The sequence below is a fragment of the Callorhinchus milii genome, unplaced genomic scaffold, assembly GCF_018977255.1.
Source record: "Callorhinchus milii isolate IMCB2004 unplaced genomic scaffold, IMCB_Cmil_1.0 Scaffold19, whole genome shotgun sequence".
NCBI classification, from domain to species: domain Eukaryota; kingdom Metazoa; phylum Chordata; class Chondrichthyes; order Chimaeriformes; family Callorhinchidae; genus Callorhinchus; species Callorhinchus milii.
The window spans coordinates 1,845,278-1,869,780 of NW_024704760.1; the positions used below are offsets into that span (position 1 = coordinate 1,845,278).

A 24,503-nucleotide genomic window follows, 5' to 3' on the forward strand; every position below is an offset into this window, starting at 1 on the left:
TGCTAGTTCTGAGGATTTAGTTGATACACATATGAGCAATGGATGACAAGAAAGAAAGTCAGTCACATACAGGTGCCTCCCTGCACCTAATACTTTCTGGGATTTCCACATGCAGGTGGGATACATGATCTCTGTCTAGTTCGAATGCCGTGAAGCACGATGATGGATTTGTGCGTGTGTCAGACACCCGGCTGATTATGGTGATGGGTTTCCGCATGTGTCAGACATGGGTTGGACACCTGGCTGACACCTGAAAATAAATTGTAGCCGAATATAACCAGCTTGGTTTCATTTTCTGAAATATACAGGAAGAGATCATCTAGATCACATGAATGCTCAATAGTCTACTGTGAGCTACTGCCAGTTCCTGAGCTTAACTCTGAAATTGATATCTGAAGACAAGGACAGAGCTAATCATGTTCCTGCCATTTTCGGTGCCTCCAATTCTCATTCCGTTGGCCTCTGCAAACCAAGTTGATCTACTCTTCACCCCAAAGAAAACATTGGCCATTGTGATTCTTCTCTATTCTTCTCTCTCAGGTGAGTGACAACCTGAACTGGGTTTTACCACTACTACAGAACCATAGAAACTTACAGCACAGAAGGTATCCATTTGGCTCATTGTATCTGTGCCGGTTCTTTCAAAGAGCAAACCTTTCAGTCCCAATTAGCTGCCTTTGCCCCCAACCCCCACCCCGTTCCCCATTCTCTGTAGTTTTTGCTGTGTGTGATTAGCTGCCACTGTTCACCAACAAAATGTTCAGTCAATTCATTTTACAGAATATTCCGTGAAGTGTTTTGAGATGTTTGCCAGGATTATTATTATTATTACTCCGGCAGTTTAAACAATTACCGGAACGTCATTTTATTTCTGCTTTTAAAATTGAACTTTTCTTTTGCAGCAAAAATGTGATGTAAAGTGTTCAGGTTACATTTTCATAAACTTAAAAATGGGTAATAAAAATAGTAATGGTGAAATAATAGTAATAATATTGCTTTCTTTCATTAATAATACAGTAACAGTATGATAATGCTTTCTTTTTTACTGCAAAATGTGGTGTAGAGTTTTAAGGTTAGGTTTTCACAGACAATACTAACAGTATAAGAGACAATAAATTTTGGGTCTCGTTTAAAAGATCAATTAAAATACTATCTGTAGAAAAGAGGCTAATTGTAGAAAAAGAGAATTGAAAGTTTCTAAATTTGTTCCTGTGAAATAGGAAGTGAAACATTCTGTCACAAAAAACTCAAGGAAAATTAGAATTTGTGACAACTAGATTTTAAACTTCACAAAATAATGATTCTGTTTTTACAAAGGAAAACGAGTTATAAGATCAATTCATCTTACTGCTTGGGAAACAGTTAACTGTGAATTATTTTGTCGATGACAAGGTTACACGACTCAACAATAACTTGCATTAAAAGGGAAGTGGCACCTTCCTGTCTCTGGTCTGCTCACGCCTCACTGCACTAACCCCCGCCTTCGCTTAGCTGGCTCTGGTCTTTTGCACGTCGCGGCCATGCTTTCAGTTACTATGCCCCGAATCTCTTGAACTCCCTGCATCAATCCTTCCATCTCTCCTCCTCTTTGCCCATCTTCACCTGAAGACTTTCCTCTTGGCCTTTGCCTTTGCCTGCTGTCAACCCCTGCCCCCACCCCCTCTCTTCGCAGCTGAGACGATACCCACCTGAAGGATGCTGTATATATGCAAGTTGTTGTTACTGTTGTTGTTTGTTATATAGCACTTTTCACGTAGGATAGCGTCTCAGAGCACTGCAAACTAACAGGTACTAGATGTCAAACTATATCCAATGGAAACAGTCGTTACATAGAATTATTACGTTTGGCAAACAAAATACACAGTCACTCCACTTTACAATAACGTGATAAGACGCTATATCAAATGCAAGGATTATTATTATTTTCATTGCAGTGAATATTGCATGGAAATGGGCCATTCAGCCCAACAAGCCTGTTTATATTCAAAATGAGCCGCAATCCTCCTTATCACCTCTCTCAGATATAGGTTTGTTACAGTGAAAAAGGAAGTGAAACATTTGTGTAAATGTTTGACTCTTCATCTCCAACGTACTCCTCCCTCTCTCTTTCTCTGGCCCTCATTGATAGCTTTTTGGTCATGTCCCCCCCCCCCCATTTTAATGTTTGGCTACCATTGCCTTGGCACCACTAACTCTCTGAGCCATTGTGAGGAAGAACCAGGGTCCTCAAATCAACAGCGTCCCGACCTGGCACCACTGAGCTGGAAATCACAGAGAAAATTAAATGTGGTGACTCAGTGTATTCAGGCATTTGTTCGGGAACGGAGATTAAATCAAACACCAGTGGCTTTTTGTTTTTGTAACACAGCAACAACAACAACAACAACAACAAGATTACATTTGTATAGAGCCTTTCACGTCAGGAGGACGTCCCAAGGCGCTGGATAGAATTATTACGTTTGGCCAACAAAATACATAGTTACTCCACTTTACAATATATTCTGTGAAGCACCTTGAGATGTCTCAATGACATGATAAGGCGCTATATCAAATGCAAGGATTATTGTTAGAATAATAGTTACCAGTGAAACTGAAATGTGTTGCTTTGTCTTAATAGGAAACTGCTATCTTTACGAACAGCTTTCAACTCCATTATCCAGCCTCACACCAATCAATCCCCCCCAAAACAACTCCACAGCAACCAGTCTGCCAACATCCAGCCCCTCAACCATAAGCCCCGAAACCTCAAGCCCCCAAACTTCAAGCCCCCAAACCTCAAGCCCCCAAACCTCAAGCCCCCAAACTTCAAGCCCCCAAACCTCAAGCCCGCAAACCACAAGCCCCCCAATATCCAGCCCCACCACTGGACATCCCACAACTATAAGACAACAGACCATTGCTTACTCAACAAGGCCACAAGACAAAGAATCCAAATGTGAAAGCAGCAGGTATGAAACTTACTTTCTTAGAATTGGGTAGGTCAAAGAACTCGTACCACAGATAAAATGTTCTTTAATAGCTGTGGGGGCGGGAGGAGGCAATGACAATTTCATCAGTCATTTGAAATAGAATGAATTGGACCGGAAATGTCAGCTGAGAGCTTCTGAGTAATGGTGGCGGTACATCAAAAGCAAGGATTGTAATCAGCACGTGTGAAAGCTTTTTATCGGGTTCTGCGTCTTGTTGCAGAGTTATAAATAGTATTTTTCTACAAACATTTCCTTCCAATCGTTCTAACCTTCTACAAATGGAGTAAAGAGTTGAGCCTTTTGACACAGTGTACTTACTGACTACTTCCTGTTTCTTTGCTCTGCAGTTCTCCATACATTGCACTGGGAGTTCTGGGACCACTGCTAATGCTCTGTGTTCTGTCTGTTCTTTTGAAAAAGCATGGTAGGTTTTTAAATCTCTCAACGTTTTGCCTGCGTTTTGCTCACGAAATACACAGTCAATTCACTTTAGAGTATATAGTGTGAAGCACTTTGAGACGTCTTGACGACGTGATAAGGCGCTATATCAAATGCAAGAATTATTATTATTATTATTAGTGTTTACTTACCAACAGAATATCTTTGCCCCTAAACTGGAGTTGTGATAGAGCTCAGACATTGGGCAGAGTGGGAGCAGGCCGGGAGGCTTCATATATTGTAAAAAGGAATGCATATACAGGATGTGGGGAAAAGACAGGGCTAAATGGATTGCTCTCCCATGGGTGATTATATGATTGATACAAATCAAACATGTGCATTTTTTAATGTTGTGTCACTCCTCTATTCACACAACGTGTGATTAGAAAAAAAATGCTCTTTTCACCAATAACATTATAACAACAAAAACAACTTGCGTTTATACAGCGCCCTTCACGTGGGGTAAACTTATTGTTTTTCAGGTAAAATGCAGCTCGGATTGGGCACAGCACACAAGGCTCTTCGTGACAGTCAAGTAAGAGCCTGATAGTAGGGTTTTACTGTTAAATTCATTGTCTGCTTGTTTGTCGGTGTGTCAGTGATGATCACGAGACCTCCTGTAAGGCCTCGTTAACGGCTGTACTTTATTTCAGTGTTTAAGGGAGTCTGAATTCAATGTCACATACGATGATGTGGAGAAGAGACAGGCCCACTCGGTGGTCAGGGACAGTGAGGGAGCCTCGCCTTTATTTGGTGGAGATGACAACATCACATACGCAGAAGTACAGTTTGGCCGGGAAACGTTGTTGGAGAGTGGAGACGAATGTCCAGTTGGCTCGGACACCAACACAACATACGCCACCATCAAGTTTTTCCAGCCTCCAAAGACATTTGATCAGTCGAAATCAGTGACGGACACTGTCGAAAATAATGATAATCCTTGCATTTGATACAGCGCCTCATCATGTCGTTGAGATATCCCAAAGCACTTCACAGGATATACTGTAAAATGAATTGACTGCGTATTCTGTGGGCAAAACTCGGCAGCCAATGCACACAGCAGTGTCCCACAAACAGTCGTGGATTGAGTGACAAAATGATTATTATAGTTTTTGGAGGGGTTCCTTACTCCCGAAAAGCGATTTGCCAATTAACTGGGTTCCTACCAACTGCTAGGTAAACAGCGTGTGGAGTAAGGAAACTTGCCCTAGGTTTCGTCCCACCTGGGAATCAAAACTGGGTCCTCTTCCTTGCGAGGCAAGTGCTCTAACCACTACGCTCCAGAACTCCAAATTCCCTTTAACTTAATGCTTGCTTATCTCTGAGCTCTTTCAGCCTTGTAATCACATGTCACATTAAGGTGTCAGCCTGGCTCAGTGGGGAGCAATCTCACCTTTTCTTGATGCTTTGCTGGACACTTGTCACATTTCCTTTCTCTAGGCCCCAGGTAATACTGCTTGATTTTTTAGCCAAGTCTGTTCAGAATGTGCATAGTCAGAGTGTTATGTAATACAGTACTTAACAGTCAACAGTTTGCAAAATTACAGTCGATAATGTGTAAAGATGGTGAATTATATATGTCCTTAAATAAATATAACCATTTGTTCACATTGGGAATGTGACCTGTGTTCCATTGGAACTCTCGGGGGTATTAGTTACGACAAATGTAGAAGTTCATAACCGTGATCAGCCGGGTTTCTGACACACAGAAACCCATCACCGTGATCAGCCGGGTTTCTAACACACAGAAAACCATCACAGTAAGCAGCCGGGTGTATGATACAAGCATGACCCCATCTCGATGCTTCATATATGCCATCTGGACATGGATATTCCTGTTAAATCCTGATAATCTATTTCCAGAGAGGCACCTGTATGTGATTGGCTTTCTTTCTTGTCATCGATTGAACACGTTTGTATTTTTGTGACAACTATGTCCTCAGAACTAACGCAATGGGACACATGACACTAAGATGTGAACGGTGTGTGTGTTAATATCAGGGACAGCTTGTTGTGGTGGCTCCGCCCACAGCTCCACTTCCCCAACTATTGAGGCAAATGAACACTGAAAGTCAAGAAGTTGAGACTTTTATTTAACTCAGCGAAAGGCGTAAACATTCAGCGCAGCGTTACATTAGGCAATGCCGGTCACACACATGGGATCCCCTGAGTTGTTTAATTGGAGCCAGAGGAAATCCCGCAGCATGTGTCTACCTGCTCAGCCAGACAGAGGAAATCCCATCAGGGTGATGTTTTTTTTTGTGGACAGTTTGGACACAAATAGTGCAGCATCTCTGGACGTCCGACAAAAATAACATAAAAGGATTGCCGCATAAAGCCCTGCGCATTTTACTGGAGCCAAAAACGGCTAATGGGAATAAAGGCATTGTGAGCTACTCCTGCCCCACATCGCGATGCATCAATATAGCGAAAATTGCGACTTGTGATCAATAGCACATCATGGGTTGCATTCCCTCTCCCCCACCACACACACATACCCATCACTATTCTTGCTGCTAATGTGCAACTGTAGCATATTCTGTTGATTCCAACCGATTCCAATTTTCCTTTCTGTCCTGCGACGGTGGATTTTGAACCATGATATTGCTGTAAATGGTGTGTTGCCAGTGTCAGGTGAGAGCGTGGCTGGTGTTCCACTCTCTGCCGATCTCTGAACTAACTGCACTTCTGCGTAATTGATGTCGGCATCTCCAGTAAATGTGGCTCCCTCGCTGCTCCCAGCCACAGAACGAGCTTGCCTCTTCTGCACAGTTGCGTATGTAATATTGCTTTCAAGCTGAAATTAATTTCACCAGTCAATGCAATGCTCAGTCACGCTTGCATAGAACTGAGTAATAATTTTGCGATTGAAATCGCGTCTATAATGTCACTGTCTCAAATCGCTCGCTTCACAATCTGCGCACACAATGTCCCACAAACAGCCGGGACGTGAATGACCAGTTAAGCTGGCGGATTGTTGGCCAAAACATGGGGAGAAACTCCTGTCTCTTTTTGAATAGTGGTTCTTTAACATCCACTTGTAGACAGACCCCAGGACATCAGTTTTAACTTTTCTTGGCGTCATAAAGCGTATATTAAACGTCTTACCTCATCACCATTCCCTGCTCCACGTGAGCCAACCGTTCTTTTACCTGAAACAGGAAGGCGGAGATCTTAAACAGAGGAGAAATGTTGGCAAGAATCATCCACTTCCTAATAATAATAATAATAATAATCCTTGCATTTGATAAAGCGCCTTATCACGTCTTCGAGACGTCTCAAAGCGCTTCACAGAATATACTGTAAAGTGAATTAACTGTATATGTTTTGGGCAGCCACTTGACAACAATGACATAATTAATATAAATGTCAATATAAATAATTAAATGTTAATGAGCCAGACACCTACCGTGCTTTTTCTTTTGCTTTTGCTTCCTGAGCAAAAGTACAGACAGAATGCCTGCAATCAGCAGCAGCCCCAGCACTCCCAGCACAATGTACAGTAACCTGCGGAGCAGAGAACAGGAAGTGGGAACGCTTTTCGAGAAGCGCCCAACTCTTTGCCAAGTTTGTGAAATATAACACAATGAGGAGGGCTCGTTTTGCAACTTTCAAACCTTAATGTCAGAATGGCTGGTGAGAATCTTTTGTGTTTTTTGGGGGGGCAGCCACGTGTCTGACACATGCGGAAACCCAGCACCGTGTTTAAGGGTATCCAAACCAGGCTGAGAGAATGCCACCTACACATGGAAATGTCCCTGTGGGAGCAATGGAACGTGCACTCTCTCTGTCTGTCTCTGGTGTGACCCACCCTGTTTATCCAGTTCCAGAGATTATTAGCTGCCGGTTGGCGAGAGACGAGGTCTGTGGACCCCAATGGGATAAGTGTTGGAGTTTAATCAGCTAAAAGTGCATAATTTACCATTGAAAGATTGAAAAGTAGTTTTCCCACTGTTTCTCCAGTTAGGATCACCCTATCCATCAGATGGTTGGTTTAGCACCACCATATTCATTAGTTTACAGGGTTAAAAGTAGAGGAATGAGACGAATCCATATTCTCAGTGATCGGTTTGCCCCTTCCAGACCCGCTGACATGTCGGGGTTTGACACATGAGGTGATAATTCCATTCCTACCTGCCCAATCCACCTTCAGTTTTGGCTTCAGTTGTGATGGTGAAAGAGTTGCTTGCAGCTGGAACATGTGCAGTTGGCATTGACTTGGTTGTGATCTCGGGACTGGAAAATTCAGTTCCTTTCAAGGGAAAGAACACAATTCAGATTTGCTCAACAACTGCTCAGGAGAAAGCTTTGATACCAAACTGCACGTCAGGCTTGAGTAAGAAACAACACTTTCTCTGTGATAGTCATGGTGCTGGTCAGCAGGGAGTGTCAGTACTGATGCACTCGCCATTGATTCTCTTAATTTATTGCCACACCATCTCCGGGCCTTCAGGCTCTCTGTCCCCACGGTTTGGAATTCCATCTGACAGTCCCTTCACCTCACTCCCTCCATTGTCTCTTTCAAGGCACGTCTCAAGACCCTCCTCTTCGATCACGCCTTCGGTCACCCTCCTACCCTCTTCCCTCCGTGCCCTCCACACTCCCTTATCCCAACCTTCAGCTCAACCTTCCCTGACTGTTCAGTGCCTTGGGACATCGTCCCTGTCATGGACTGGTTAGTGGTCACCCATTTAGCGCAGCGGACAAAATAGAGTGAGTTTCTGCAGTGCGGTCAATTGCTCAGTTGAGTCGCTATCTTCTGGGTAAAACCAGCAGCTATTTTGTGCACAGCAATGTCCCACAAGCAGCCGTGACATTTAATTGTATTTGGGGATTGTTGGCCAGGACACCAGGAGAGGTTCCCTGCTTTAAATTCAGTCAGTTCTCATATAGGTAAATAAATATACAGTAGGTGTATTGAGCAATTCCAGTGTCTTTATAAAGGACTTACCAGGAATGTTGATTGGTACTGAGCAATTGCAGGCTTCCTGTATTAGCTGTAAGACCGACTCTTCAACCATTTCACTGGATTCAGTTCCTTTGCTATTTGAGGCTGTGCAGTAGTATTGGGGACACTGGGCGGTGGAGATGCATTGTATGTCTAGTTTGTTGCTGTGAGAGATCTCTGAAGCTTCAGCCTCTGTCTCTCTGTACCATTTATACCGAATGGGAAGGGATCCACTGATGGACTCACAGGAGATGGAGACATGACCTCCTGAACATGAGTCAGTGAGTGCTGATACAAACCTAATTACAGGCACAGACACAGACTCTGTGGGGAAAGAAGCAATCAGTCACAGGCCGACAGATTCCAATTTCTGCATCCGATCCCTTTACAGGTCATCGTAGAAGAGAGAAGTCACTTTCCCTCGGAATCGGACTCGACTTATGAGCTGAATATGCGCCGAGTTTACACATTGTGTTAGTGAAGTGCATCAGTCACATTAAAGGGAATGGTTTAACGTACAGTCAGATGTGTGTAGCTTTCTGCAAAGGTTGTATTATCCTGGCTGGACTGACAGCTCACAGTTTTACACATTGAAATAAGAATCAACAGTCAGGTATCTTACCGTCAGATATGTGTAACTTTACAGCAACCATTGTATCAAAGCCAGGCTTATCAATCCCACAGTTATACCATCCTGCATCTCTCATGGTGAGATTCTCCATAGTTACAGTAAATACCCCGTCTCTCTTATCTGTGATTGAGAATCTTCCTCGTTGTCCGTTGACGGCTTTTGTATCAATTACATCTTCACAACTGGAGCGATAATACCCGTGACACCAATATTTCCTGTGTCCCGAGTACGTCTTTTTATCATATCGACAGTTTATTCTGATCGCTCGTCCCACAACTCCTGTTACTTTAGCTTCTGCCCATAATAGGTCTGAAACCAGAGACAAAACGTCACGAATCAAACGAACCACAACCGCTCAACAGAAACACATCCTTCGGTAAAAGATTCCCACTGTGTACAGACTGGTGCACCACTGCTCTTATCCATACACTGTGATTGGGCTTTAAGCATCGATCACTGAGGCTGGCGCTGATGTTATTGCTGTTTGTACTGTATCAGGTCTGGGAAAGAGGAACTGACCACCACACCCGAGGCTGATCTCTGGCGCCCCATCAAATTCTCTTTTCTTTTTCATCGTTTTCTGTTATTTAGTTTTCCCCCAAAAATATACACATTCAACCGACTTTACAGTGTATCCGGTGGAGCGCTTTGAGGCAGACGTCCCGATGACGTGATCAGGCGCGACACCGAACGCAAGGATTATTATAATCGTCGTTGGGAAAAATCTGTGAATTTCCCCCAAGGAGTTGAACAAATTCACACCATAAATACAGCGACCGTGGGTTACAGGCGTTAATTTGCTCTTTAGACAGTTTTGCAGAAATGAACAACAAATTTTTACATTTCTTCCTGTGTTACACAGGAACAGGAGGAGACCATTCAGTCCATCCGAGCCTGTTTCGCCCTTCTATTAGATTGTGGCTGATCTGTACCTCATCTCCAAGAAAAAGGGCTTGATTTTACAATGATTTTTTTGTTGTTCTTATTGTATTTGGGACCGATCTCAAACTGGTCAAATCCTGAGAATGTTCAGTGATAGTAACAGCGCTCAGACCAAGGTTTGCAAAGCAACGTCTAACTTGTATTTTGTCGAAAAGACTTGAAACGTTCACAAGATGCACACCTCAGGCCGGAGATCAGAGTGTGTCCGTGAGTAACGGGAAGTCATGAAACTACCAGTTTTTTTCTTTACCGAAATCTCAATACTGTTCAGCAATTGTTGGAAAATTTTGAGAGAGAAAGAGAGGGAGAGAGAGGGAGAGGGAGAGAAAAGGAAACATTTTTAACAACAGCTTTCAAACTGGCAACCAGTTCAACCATCAGAACATCTGGCTGCTCAGCTCCGGGTGTCACTCACCTGCGAGAGAAGTGAAGAGAAGAATCAAGCTGATGTCCATCAGGAGCGAAGAGACCAACGTCTGTTGTGTGGCAGCTCTCATCGCTTCCTACTGAAAAGGCAGCTTGTGTGTTAAAGGGAAGAGGAAGTCAAGCTCACGAAAGTGCCGTTTCTTTCTATCTTTGGGTTTTAAAAAATGCAGAAAGAAAGAACAAACTTCCTTAAATTAGTGGAGTCCTGTAGCTCAGTGGTTAGAGCACTCGCTTTGCAAGTGAGAGACCTGAGTTCAATCCCCGGCAGGTGAGGGCCAAACCTCAGGCAAGTTTCCTTACTCCACACAGAGCCTAATAATAATCCCTCCAAAACCAAAAACAATAATAAATTGGTCATTTTCAATCCACGACTGTTTGTGGGACATTGCTGTGCGCAATTGGCTGCCGCGTTCGCCCACAAATATACAGTCAATTCAGATTATAGTGTGTTCTGTGAAGCGCTTTGGGAAGTCCTCCCGACGTGAAAAGCGCTATATCAAATGCAAGGATTATTAGTATTATTATTAACAATTTGCAATGACCTGATGAAGATCACTCAACGACCAAGGGTCACCCAAAGTTTGATCCCCTCCCCTGCCACCAACACACGTGTGCACACACTAAGACAAGCACACATATTAATATACATACATAAACATATACATATACTTACATAAACAAAGATAATAATAAGAATCCTTGCATTTATATACAGTCCCACCCATTTCTGTCAAACTCAATTATGTTGAAATCCCACATATATTGACAACACAGGGAAGTTCTGGTTTCTTCTCTGCGTATCATTATGAAAAACATAGTGTCTGTCGACATGCAAATAAATTGCGTCACACTTACAGCCACAAACTCTTTGAGTCCCTGACAGTTTTCAAGACTTTTTTTTTAATCATGTTAACAGGCCCTTTTCCTCATGTGTGACATGTGAGTGAGTGTGACACATGTTAGGCTTCTAAATAAGATGTGTTGCATGTGCTGATCATAGTCTATAGTCTATTGTCAGGGTCTATACAATACTGAGGTTGGGTTAGGCACAGGAATAACATAGTGATAAGACGCTATACCAAATGCAAAGATTAGTATTATTATTATAAGCTCATGGGTAAAATAATAATAATCCTTGCATTTGATACAGAGCCTTATCACATCCTTGAGACGTCTCAAAGCGCTTCACAGGATACACTGTAAAGTGAATTGACTGTATGTTTTGTGGGCGAAACGCGGCAGCCAATTGCACACGGCAGCGTCCCACAGGCAGTCGTGGATTGAGTGAGCAAATGATTATTATTTAGAAGGGATTGTTACCCCTGGAAAAGTGATCCGCCAATCGATTAAAAGGCTGATAATTAACATTTGATGAAGAAACTGACTCAGAGATGGGAATAGGGTAAGATATGTTACTTTGGGAGCAGCCGGATGGACATGTGCAAATACACAGCCATTGATTCAGGTGTCGTTGTATCTTTTTATTATATGGAATTCATAGAAAAGACATTCAAGGTTTTCATGAACGATTCAGTAGAACAAACATTAATTTTTGTTTAAGAATAATATCAACATTGAGGAATATCGAAGCGGCGGCTGTGTCTGTTTGGCACAGTTAGTAACATCCTGGAGGGAGCTGCGTTTCCAGAAGTGTCGTCGTCCTTCAGATAAGGACATTAAGCCGAGGTCTCATCTACTTGTTCAGCTGAACGTCAAAGGCTCTGTGATCTTTCCATTAAGAGAAGACAGTTTCTCTCCGTGTCCTGGTCAACGATTCTCCAGCTATTTACCAGCCGATGCCTGTGTGTGGGACCTTGATGTGCATGTAATGACTGCTGCGTTGCACACCTCAAAGTAAAGTGCTTTGAGACGTTTTGATAATGAGCCATAATGAGCTATAAACATTGCAAATCCACGTGATCCGGATTTCTCACCGACCAGGTCGGATGCCCAGTGAGGATCTTATGGTGTTGCTCGGGTTCAGCTGAAAAAACAAATAATTAATCCAGAGATTTTATTGATGTGACTGTGTATCAAAAGGGCATTTTACTTATCAGTTTACGAGTGTGTTTTATTTTACTGATATTTCTGAATTTCTCAGAAAAAGTACCAACCTCCTCCACAGGGTGTAACTGAGCAAAACCACAGAACAAAACAGTCAGTCTTAAAAGAGACAGTATCCGCGTGTGCCAAACACCATCATTTTCCTCCGTTCTGACTGTAACCTTAATGCAAGAACGATCAGATATTGGGCTTTGGCTGCGGATTAGACTTTTGCTGTTGACGTTTTAGAGAAAAGTCTAAATGCAAATTAGAGATCCGAAACTCAACATAACCGGGGTTTATGGACCAGCAATCGTCTAATCTGGAGGTCCTACTGTTGGGCTCAGGGATGTCTTCTGTAGGATATTGCTTGAAGGCGTGAGTGATAATCAGGAGAGAGACAATCAGAAGAAGACAGGATGTATAAAAGGACACTGAGAGTGCGACACACATGTGGGTTGGAGTTTTGTGAGTTGAGAATAAAGTGTGAAGCTTTTGAAAAGTGATGTGTTTGAGGAAAGAGGATTGAGGCGCTCACTTTCTCCTGACGATTTTTAAGAGAATAATGGAGGAACCGTTGGGAAATATCCAGGGTGACATTTGTGTTCTGTGTGTTGGGCCCCGAGCCAATCGCCCCGACACGGTTCTCAGTCAAGGTTACAACAACAACAAGTTATATTTGTAAAGCGCTTCTCACGTTGGGAGGATGTCCCAAGGCACTGGAGAGTCAATGATTTTTAACAACACACACACAAGATGGAGGGTCAGAAATTGTGACTGTGATGTGATAATCATCACTCGTCCATTCCTACCTGTGTTGTTGACCTTTAGTTGCCATGATGGTGGCTTGTGTGACAGTGAACAGTAACCAATGTACATTAACGTACTGAGCAGAGAACAGGAAGTGGGAACGCTTTTCGAGAAGCGCCCAACTCTTTGCCAAGTTTGTGAAATATAACACAATGAGGAGGGCTCGTTTTGCAACTTTCAAACCTTAATGTCAGAATGGCTGGTGAGAATCTTTTGTGTTTTTTGGGGGGGCAGCCACGTGTCTGACACATGCGGAAACCCAGCACCGTGTTTAAGGGTATCCAAACCAGGCTGAGAGAATGCCACCTACACATGGAAATGTCCCTGTGGGAGCAATGGAACGTGCACTCTCTCTGTCTGTCTCTGGTGTGACCCACCCTGTTTATCCAGTTCCAGAGATTATTAGCTGCCGGTTGGCGAGAGACGAGGTCTGTGGACCCCAATGGGATAAGTGTTGGAGTTTAATCAGCTAAAAGTGCATAATTTACCATTGAAAGATTGAAAAGTAGTTTTCCCACTGTTTCTCCAGTTAGGATCACCCTATCCATCAGATGGTTGGTTTAGCACCACCATATTCATTAGTTTACAGGGTTAAAAGTAGAGGAATGAGACGAATCCATATTCTCAGTGATCGGTTTGCCCCTTCCAGACCCGCTGACATGTCGGGGTTTGACACATGAGGTGATAATTCCATTCCTACCTGCCCAATCCACCTTCAGTTTTGGCTTCAGTTGTGATGGTGAAAGAGTTGCTTGCAGCTGGAACATGTGCAGTTGGCATTGACTTGGTTTTGATCTTGGGACTGGAAAATTCAGATCCTTTCAAGGGAAAGAACACAATTCAGATTTGCTCAACAACTGCTCAGGAGAAAGCTTTGATACCAAACTGCACGTCAGGCTTGAGTAAGAAACAACACTTTCTCTGTGATAGTCATGGTGCTGGTCAGCAGGGAGTGTCAGTACTGATGCACTCGCCATTGATTCTCTTAATTTATTGCCACACCATCTCTGGGCCTTCAGGCTCTCTGTCCCCACGGTTTGGAATTCCACCTGACAGTCCCTTCGCCTCACTCCCTCCCTTGAGTCTTTCAAGGCACGTCTCAAGACCCTCCTCTTCGATCACGCCTTCGGTCACCCTCCTACCCTCTTCCCTCCGTGCCCTCCACACTCCCTTATCCCAACCTTCAGCTCAACCTTCCCTGACTGTTCAGTGCCTTGGGACATCCTCCCTGTCATGGACTGGTTAGTGGTCACCCATTTAGTGCAGCGGACAAAATAGAGTGAGTTTCTTCAGTGCGGACAATTGCTCAGTTGATTCGCTATCTTCTGGGTAAAACCAGCAGCTATTTTGTGCACAGCAATGTCCCACAAGCAGCCGTGACATTTAATTGTATTTGGGGATTGTTGGCCAGGACACCAGGAGAGGTTCCCTGCTTTAAATTCAGTCAGTTCTCATATAGGCAAATAAATATACAGTAGGTGTATTGAGCAATTCCAGTGTCTTTATAAAGGACTTTCCATGAATGTTGATTGGTACTGAGCAATTGCAGGCTTCCTGTATTAGCTGTAAGACCGACTCTTCAACCATTTCACTGGATTCAGTTCCTTTGCTATTTGAGGCTGTGCAGTAGTATTGGGGACACTGGGCGGTGGAGATGCATTGTATGTCTAGTTTGTTGCTGTGAGAGATCTCTGAAGCTTCAGCCTCTGTCTCTCTGTACCATTTATACCGAATGGGAAGGGATCCACTGATGGACTCACAGGAGATGGAGACATGACCTCCTGAACATGAGTCAGTGAGTGCTGATACAAACCTAATTACAGGCACAGACACAGACTCTGTGGGGAAAGAAGCAATCAGTCACAGGCCGACAGATTCCAATTTCTGCATCCGATCCCTTTACAGGTCATCGTAGAAGAGAGAAGTCACTTTTCCTCGGAATCGGACTCGACTTATGAGCTGAATATGCGCCGAGTTTACACATTGTGTTAGTGAAGTGCATCAGTCACATTAAAGGGAATGGTTTAACGTACAGTCAGATGTGTGTAGCTTTCTGCAAAGGTTGTATTATCCTGGCTGGACTGACAGCTCACAGTTTTACACATTGAAATAAGAATCAACAGTCAGGTATCTTACCGTCAGATATGTGTACCTTTACAGCAACCATTGTATCTCTGCCAAACTGATCAATCCCACAGTTATACCATCCTGCATCTCTCATGGTGAGATTCTCCATAGTTACAGTAAATACCCCGTCTCTCTTATCTGTGATTGAGAATCTTCCTCGTTGTCCGTTGACGGCTTTTGTATCAATTACATCTTCACAACTGGAGCGATAATACCCGCGACACCAATATTTTGTGTGTCCCGAGTACTTCTGTTCATCATATCGACAGTTTATTCTGATCGCTCGTCCCACAACTCCTGTTACTTCAGCTTCTGCCCATAATAGGTCTGAAACCAGAGACAAAACGTCACGAATCAAACGAACCATAACCGCTCAACACAAACACATCCTTCGGTAAAAGATTCCCACTGTGTACAGACTGGTGCACCACTGCTCTTATCCATACACTGTGATTGGGGTTTAAGCATCGATCACTGAGGCTGGCGCTGATGTTATTGCTGTTTGTACTGTATCAGGTCTGGGAAAGAGGAACTGACCACCACACCCGAGGCTGATCTCTGGCGCCCCATCAAATTCTCTTTTCTTTTTCATCGTTTTCTGTTATTTAGTTTTCCCCCAAAAATATACACATTCAACCGACTTTACAGTGTATCCGGTGGAGCGCTTTGAGGCAGACGTCCCGATGACGTGATCAGGCGCTATACCGAACGCAAGGATTATTATAATCGTCGTTGGGAAAAATCTGTGAATTTCCCCCAAGGAGTTGAACAAATTCACACCATAAATACAGCGACCGTGGGTTACAGGCGTTAATTTGCTCTTTAGACAGTTTTGCAGAAATGAACAACAAATTTTTACATTTCTTCCTGTGTTACACAGGAACAGGAGGAGACCATTCAGTCCATCCGAGCCTGTTTCGCCCTTCTATTAGATCGTGGCTGATCTGTACCTCATCTCCAAAAAAAGGGTTGATTTTACAATGACGATTTTTTGTTGTTCTCATTGTATTTGGGACCGATCTCAAACTGGTCAAATCCTGAGAATGTTCAGTGATAGTAACAGCGCTCAGACCAAGGTTTGCAAAGCAACGTCTAACTTGTATTTTGTCAAAAAGACTTGAAACGTTCACAAGATGCACACCTCAGGCCGGAGATCAGAGTGTGTCCGTGAGTAACGGGAAGTCATGAAACTACCAGTTTTTTTCTTTACCGAAATCTCAATACTGTTCAGCAATTGTTGGAAAATTTTGAGAGAGAAAGAGAGGGAGAGATAGAGAGAGATAGGGAGAGAAAAGGAAACATTTTTAACAACAGCTTTCAAACTGGCAACCAGTTCAACCATCAGAACATCTGGCTGCTCAGCTCCGGGTGTCACTCACCTGCGAGAGAAGTGAAGAGAAGAATCAAGCTGATGTCCATCAGGAGCGAAGAGACCAACGTCTGTTGTGTGGCAGCTCTCATCGCTTCCTACTGAAAAGGCAGCTTGTGTGTTAAAGGGAAGAGGAAGTCAAGCTCACGAAAGTGCCGTTTCTTTCTATCTTTGGGTTTTAAAAAATGCAGAAAGAAAGAACAAACTTCCTTAAATTAGTGGAGTCCTGTAGCTCAGTGGTTAGAGCACTCGCTTTGCAAGTGAGAGACCTGAGTTCAATCCCCGGCAGGTGAGGGCCAAACCTTGGGCAAGTTTCCTTACTCCACACAGAGCCTAATAATAATCCCTCCAAAACCAAAAACAATAATAAATTGGTCATTTTCAATCCACGACTGTTTGTGGGACATTGCTGTGCGCAATTGGCTGCCGCGTTCGCCCACAAATATACAGTCAATTCAGATTACAGTGTGTTCTGTGAAGCGCTTTGGGAAGACTCCCGACGTGAAAAGCACTATATCAAATGCAAGGATTATTAGTATTATTATTAACAATTTGCAATGACCTGATGAAGATCACTCAACGACCAAGGGTCACCCAAAGTTTGATCCCCTCCCCTGCCACCAACACACGTGTGCACACACTAAGACAAGCACACATATTAATATACCTACATAAACATATGCATATACTTACTTAAACAAAGTTAATAATAAGAATCCTTGCATTTATATACAGTCCCACCCATTTCTGTCAAACTCAATTATGTTGAAATCCCACATATATTGACAACACAGGGAAGTTCTGGTTTCTTCTCTGCGTATCATTATGAAAAACATAGTGTCTGTCGACATGCAAATAAATTGCGTCACACTTACAGCCACAAACTCTTTGAGTCCCTGACAGTTTTCAAGACTTTTTTTTTAATCATGTTAACAGGCCCTTTTCCTCATGTGTGACATGTGAGTGAGTGTGACACATGTTAGGCTTCTAAATAAGATGTGTTGCATGTGCTGATCATAGTCTATAGTCTATTGTCAGGGTCTATACAATACTGAGGTTGGGTTAGGCACAGGAATAACATAGTGATAAGACGCTATACCAAATGCAAAGATTAGTATTATTATTATAAGCTCATGGGTAAAATAATAATAATCCTTGCATTTGATACAGAGCCTTATCACATCCTTGAGACGTCTCAAAGCGCTTCACAGGATACACTGTAAAGTGAATTGACTGTATGTTTTGTGGGCGAAACGCGGCAGCCAATTGCACACGGCAGCGTCCCACAGGCAGTCGTGGATTGAGTGAGCAAATGATTATTATTTAGAAGGGATTGTTACCCCTGGAAAAGTGATCCGCCAATCGATTAAAAGGCTGATATTTAACATTTGATGAAGAAACTGACTCAGAGATGGGAATAGGGTAAGATATGTTACTTTGGGAGCAGCCGGATGGACATGTGCAAGTACACAGCCATTGATTCAGGTGTCGTTGTATCTTTTTATTATATGGAATTCATAGAAAAGACATTCAAGGTTTTCATGAACGATTCAGTAGAACAAACATTAATTTTTGTTTAAGAATAATATCAACATTGAGGAATATCGAAGCGGCGGCTGTGTCTGTTTGGCACAGTTAGTAACATCCTGGAGGGAGCTGCGTTTCCAGAAGTGTCGTCGTCCTTCAGATAAGGACATTAAGCCGAGGTCTCATCTACTTGTTCAGCTGAACGTCAAAGGCTCTGTGATCTTTCCATTAAGAGAAGACAGTTTCTCTCCGTGTCCTGGTCAACGATTCTCCAGCTATTTACCAGCCGATGCCTGTGTGTGGGACCTTGATGTGCATGTAATGACTGCTGCGTTGCACACCTCAAAGTAAAGTGCTTTGAGACGTTTTGATAATGAGCCATAATGAGCTATAAACATTGCAAATCCACGTGATCCGGATTTCTCACCGACCAGGTCGGATGCCCAGTGAGGATCTTATGGTGTTGCTCGGGTTCAGCTGAAAAAACAAATAATTAATCCAGAGATTTTATTGATGTGACTGTGTATCAAAAGGGCATTTTACTTATCAGTTTACGAGTGTGTTTTATTTTACTGATATTTTACTGATAAACCTTGGGCAAGTTTCCTTACTCCACACGCCTAATAATAATCCCTCCAAAACTAAAAACAATAATTAAATTGGTCATTTTCAATCTACGACTGTTTGTGGGACATTGCTGTGCGCAATTGGCTGCCGCGTTCGCCCACAAATATACAGTCAATTCACTTTACAGTGTGTTCTGTGAAGCGCTTTGGGACGTCCTCCCGACGTGAAAAGCGCTATATCAAATGCAAGGATTATTATTATTATTATTATTATTATTATTATTTCTGAATTTCTCAGAAAAAGTACCAACCTCCGACTGCAGCTGTGTAAAACTTTTTATTTTAAGGATTAATAAGAAAGGATTATTGTTAACTAATTAACGACAAAAACACATAATCCTCACCGTGTCTTTTCTTTGAACAGTAAATGGCCGAAATCAGAGAAATAAGCAGGACGGCAAACAAGACCCAGCGTAGCCAGCTCCACAGGGTGTAACTGAGCAAAACCACAGAACAAAACAGTCAGTCTTAAAAGAGACAGTATCCGCGTGTGCCAAACACCATCATTTTCCTCCGTTCTGACTGTAACCTTAATGCAAGAACGATCAGATATTGGGCTTTGGCTGCGGATTAGACTTTTGCTGTTGACGTTTTAGAGAAAAGTCTAAATGCAAATTAGAGATCCGAAACTCAACATAACCGGGGTTTATGGACCAGCAATCGTCTAATCTGGAGGTCCTACTGTTGGGCTCAGGGATGTCTTCTGTAGGATATTGCTTGAAGGCGTGAGTGATAATCAGGAGAGAGACAATCAGAAGAAGACAGGATGTATAAAAGGACACTGAGAGTGCGACACACATGTGGGTTGGAGTTTTGTGAGTTGAGAATAACGTGTGAAGCTTTTGAAAAGTGATGTGTTTGAGGAAAGAGGATTGAGGCGCTCACTTTCTCCTGACGATTTTTAAGAGAATAATGGAGGAACCGTTGGGAAATATCCAGGGTGACATTTGTGTTCTGTGTGTTGGGCCCCGAGCCAATCGCCCCGACACGGTTCTCAGTCAAGGTTACAACAACAACAAGTTACATTTGTAAAGCGCTTTTCACGTTGGGAGGATGTCCCAAGGCACTGGATAGACAGTGATTTTTAACAACACACACACAAGATGGAGGGTCAGAAATTGTGACTGTGATGTGATAATCATCACTCGTCCATTCCTACCTGTGCTGTTGACCTTTAGTTGCCATGATGGTGGCTTGTGTGACCATGAAGGAGATGCGTGCAGCTGGAACATGTGCAGTTGGCATTGACTTGGTTGTGATCTTGGGACTGGAAAATTCAGTTCCTTTCAAGGGAAAGAACACAATTCAGATTTGCTCAACAACTGCTCAGGAGAAAGCTTTGATACCAAACTGCACGTCAGGCTTGAGTAAGAAACAACACTTTCTCTGTGATAGTCATGGTGCTGGTCAGCAGGGAGTGTCAGTACTGATGCACTCGCCATTGATTCTCTTAATTTATTGCCACACCATCTCCGGTCGGGCCTTCAGGCTCTCTGTCCCCACGGTTTGGATTTCCATCTGACAGTCCCTTCGCCTCACTCCCTCCCTTGAGTCTTTCAAGGCACGTCTCAAGACCCTCCTCTTCGATCACGCCTTTGGTCACCCTCCTACCCTCTTCCCTCCCTGCCCTCCACACTCCCTTATCCCAACCTTCAGCTCAACCTTCCCTGACTGTTCAGTGCCTTGGGACATCCTCCCTGTCATGGACTGGTTAGTGGTCACCCATTTAGTGCAGCGGACAAAATAGAGTGAGTTTCTTCAGTGCGGACAATTGCTCAGTTGATTCGCTATCTTCTGGGTAAAACCAGCAGCTATTTTGTGCACAGCAATGTCCCACAAGCAGCCGTGACATTTAATTGTATTTGGGGATTGTTGGCCAGGACACCAGGAGAGGTTCCCTGCTTTAAATTCAGTCAGTTCTCATATAGGCAAATAAATATACAGTAGGTGTATTGAGCAATTCCAGTGTCTTTATAAAGGACTTTCCATGAATGTTGATTGGTACTGAGCAATTGCAGGCTTCCTGTATTAGCTGTAAGACCGACTCTTCAACCATTTCACTGGATTCAGTTCCTTTGCTATTTGAGGCTGTGCAGTAGTATTGGGGACACTGGGAGGTGGAGGTACATTGTATGTCTAGTTTGTTGCTGTGAGAGATCTCTGAAGCTTCAGCCTCTGTCTGTCTGTACCATTTATACCGAATGGGAAGGGATCCACTGATGGACTCACAGGAGATGGAGACATGACCTCCTGAACATGAGTCAGTGAGTGCTGATACAAACCTAATTACAGGCACAGACACAGACTCTGTGGGGAAAGAAGCAATCAGTCACAGGCCGACAGATTCCAATTTCTGCATCCGATCCCTTTACAGGTCATCGTAGAAGAGAGAAGTCACTTTTCCTCGGAATCGGACTCGACTTATGAGCTGAATATGCGCCGAGTTTACACATTGTGTTAGTGAAGTGCATCAGTCACATTAAAGGGAATGGTTTAACGTACAGTCAGATGTGTGTAGCTTTCTGCAAAGGTTGTATTATCCTGGCTGGACTCACAGCTCACAGTTTTACACATTGAAATAAGAATCAACAGTCAGGTATCTTACCGTCAGATATGTGTACCTTTACAGCAACCATTGTATCTCTGCCAAACTGATCAATCCCACAGTTATACCATCCTGCATCTCTCATGGTGAGATTCTCCATAGTTACAGTAAATACCCCGTCTCTCTTATCTGTGATTGAGAATCTTCCTCGTTGTCCGTTGACGGCTTTTGTATCAATTACATCTTCACAACTGGAGAGATAATACCCGCGACACCAATATTTTGTGTGTCCCGAGTACTTCTGTTCATCATATCGACAGTTTATTCTGATCGCTCGTCCCACAACTCCTGTTACTTCAGCTTCTGCCCATAATAGGTCTGAAACCAGAGACAAAACGTCACGAATCAAACGAACCATAACCGCTCAACACAAACACATCCTTCGGTAAAAGATTCCCACTGTGTACAGACTGGTGCACCACTGCTCTTATCCATACACTGTGATTGGGGTTTAAGCATCGATCACTGAGGCTGGCGCTGATGTTATTGCTGTTTGTACTGTATCAGGTCTGGGAAAGAGGAACTGACCACCACACCCGAGGCTGATCTCTGGCGCCCCATCAAATTCTCTTTTCTTTTTCATCGTTTTCTGTTATTTAGTTTTCCCCAAAAAATATACACATTCAACCGACTTTACAGTGTATCCGGTGGAGCGCTTTGAGGCAGACGTCCCGATGACGTGATCAGGCGCTATACCGAACGCAAGGATTATTATAATCGTCGTTGGGAAAAATCTGTGAATTTCCCCCAAGGAGTTGAACAAATTCACACCATAAATACAGCGACCGTGGGTTACAGGCGTTAATTTGCTCTTTAGACAGTTTTGCAGAAATGAACAACAAATTTTTACATTTCTTCCTGTGTTACACAGGAACAGGAGGAGACCATTCAGTCCATCCGAGCCTGTTTCGCCCTTCTATTAGATCGTGGCTGATCTGTACCTCATCTCCAAAAACAAGGTTGATTTTATGACGATTTTTTGTTGTTCTCCCTTTTCAGTATTGTACATTAATTTTCATTGTATTTGGGACCGATCTCAAACTGGTCAAATCCTGAGAATGTTCAGTGATAGTAACAGCGCTCAGACCAAGGTTTGCAAAGCAACGTCTAACTTGTATTTTGTCAAAAAGACTTGAAACGTTCACAAGATGCACACCTCAGGCCGGAGATCAGAGTGTGTCCGTGAGTAACGGGAAGTCATGAAACTACCAGTTTTTTTCTTTACCGAAATCTCAATACTGTTCAGCAATTGTTGGAAAATTTTGAGAGAGAAAGAGAGGGAGAGATAGAGAGAGATAGGGAGAGAAAAGGAAACATTTTTAACAACAGCTTTCAAACTGGCAACCAGTTCAACCATCAGAACATCTGGCTGCTCAGCTCCGGGTGTCACTCACCTGCGAGAGAAGAGAAGAGAAGAATCAAGCTGATGTCCATCAGGAGCGAAGAGACCAACGTCTGTTGTGTGGCAGCTCTCAGCGCTTCCTACTGAGAAGGCAGCTTGTGGGTTAAAGCGAAGAGGAAGTCAAGCTCACGAAAGCGCTGTTTCTTTCTATCTTTGGGTTTTAAAAAACTAGAAAGAATAAACTTCCTTAAGAATTTGCAATGATCTGACGTAGATCACACAATGAGCAAGTGTCACCCAAGGATTGAGATAAAGTTTGATACCCTCCCCTGCCACCAACATACGTGTGCACATATTAAGACAAGCGCACACATTAATATCCACACATACACTGACATAAACATGTCCCCATTCTGACTCTTCTTCTCTGTTCAGCGTCAGGTAAGAACGGGGAATATTTAAACAGGGCAGCGTTTTAATGTACTGTAAAGTGAACTGACTGTATGTGCACAGCAGTGTCCCACATTGGATTGAGGGACCACATTTGTATTATTACTATAATTTTTCAGGGGATTATTACCCCTGCAAAAGCGCTCTAACCGCTGCACTACAGGCTGCCATTGTAGGGACCAACCACCACAACAACAACAACTTGCATTTGTAGAGCGCCCTTCACGCAGGGCAGTGTCTCGGAGCACTTGGTCCCTCAATGTTCGGTCCTCGTTTAATCAGAGGTCAAGAGGCAGAATCAGTCGGCTTCGAGCACCGAGGTTTCCAAATGTATTTACACTTCATACTGCATTTAGCAATTACAATCCGATACCTGATCCGCTGTCTCTTTAGTTTCAGACACATTACGGGCGACACAGTCAGTAACAGGAGTTGTGGGACGAGCGATCACAATAGACTGTCACTATCAGAAACAGTGGTACCGGAACAACAAGAAATATTGGTGTTGGGGATATTATCGCGACAGTTGTCAGGTTGTAATTGATACAAAAGCCAACAATGGACGAAGAGGAAGATTCTCAATCACAGATAACAGAGACGGGGTATTTACTGTAACTATGGAGAATCTCACCACGGGAGATGCAGGATGGTATAACTGTGGGATTGAGATTCCTGTCTTTGATCCAATGTTTGGTGTAGAGCTACACGTCTCTGAGGGTAAGCTATCTGAGCTACTGATTCTTATTTTAATGTGTAAAACTCTTATATGTGAGAGTAATCAGGAAGATCCAACGTCTACAATACAATAAGATATACAATTCCAGGCACAGGGCGAAACCTTGGGCAAGTTTCCTTACTCCACACAGAGCCTAATAATAATCCCTCCAAAAACAAAACAATAATAAATTGGTCATTTTCAATCTACGACTGTTTCTGGGACATTGCTGTGCGCAATTGGCTGCTGCATTCGCCCACAAATATACAGTCAATTCACTTTGCAGTGTATTCTGTGAAGCGCTTTGGGACGTCCTCCCTACGTGAAAAGCGCTATATCAAATGCAAGGATTATTATTATTATTATACAGTGTCTTTCACAGGGAGAGCACTAGTCAGTGTTGGTTGGGCACTCGAGCTGGGGGTGGGAGCCAAGGGGTGGGGGGAAGGTGACCAAAGAACGGTCAAAGAGGGTATGTTGTGAGACGTATGGTATGTTTTGCTGTAACGGTTGACAAGATGACAGTACTTTAGTT

The 24,503-nt window shown here is 43.3% G+C and overlaps 3 protein-coding genes across 3 annotated transcripts; 1 reads left to right on the forward strand and 2 right to left on the reverse strand.

Moving 5' to 3' along the window:
- Positions 1 to 205: 205 nt before the first annotated feature.
- On the forward strand, positions 206 to 4,374 carry LOC103182455 (cell wall protein RTB1-like). The gene is made up of 5 exons (XM_007899482.2): positions 206 to 540; positions 2,618 to 2,948; positions 3,317 to 3,393; positions 3,890 to 3,942; positions 4,061 to 4,374. The coding sequence occupies exons 1-5, from the start codon at positions 417 to 419 to the stop codon at positions 4,355 to 4,357; spliced, it is 882 nt and encodes a 293-aa protein (XP_007897673.1). The 5' UTR covers positions 206 to 416; the 3' UTR covers positions 4,358 to 4,374.
- A 422-nt stretch (positions 4,375 to 4,796) lies between these two features.
- LOC103182544 lies at positions 4,797 to 16,795 on the reverse strand. The gene is made up of 11 exons (XM_042342241.1): positions 16,714 to 16,795; positions 15,344 to 15,661; positions 14,681 to 15,045; positions 10,344 to 10,431; positions 8,978 to 9,295; positions 8,359 to 8,679; positions 7,542 to 7,659; positions 6,817 to 6,914; positions 6,516 to 6,559; positions 6,033 to 6,204; positions 4,797 to 4,882 (listed from the first exon to the last, which is right to left on the reverse strand). The coding sequence occupies exons 1-11, from the start codon at positions 16,793 to 16,795 to the stop codon at positions 4,797 to 4,799; spliced, it is 2,010 nt and encodes a 669-aa protein (XP_042198175.1).
- A 1,404-nt stretch (positions 16,796 to 18,199) lies between these two features.
- LOC121850437 (CMRF35-like molecule 2) lies at positions 18,200 to 22,923 on the reverse strand. The gene is made up of 5 exons (XM_042342093.1): positions 22,856 to 22,923; positions 21,462 to 21,779; positions 20,016 to 20,139; positions 19,201 to 19,292; positions 18,200 to 18,707 (listed from the first exon to the last, which is right to left on the reverse strand). Exons 1-5 carry the CDS (start codon positions 22,893 to 22,895, stop codon positions 18,619 to 18,621), a joined length of 663 nt encoding a protein of 220 aa, XP_042198027.1. The 5' UTR covers positions 22,896 to 22,923; the 3' UTR covers positions 18,200 to 18,618.
- Positions 22,924 to 24,503: the final 1,580 nt, after the last annotated feature.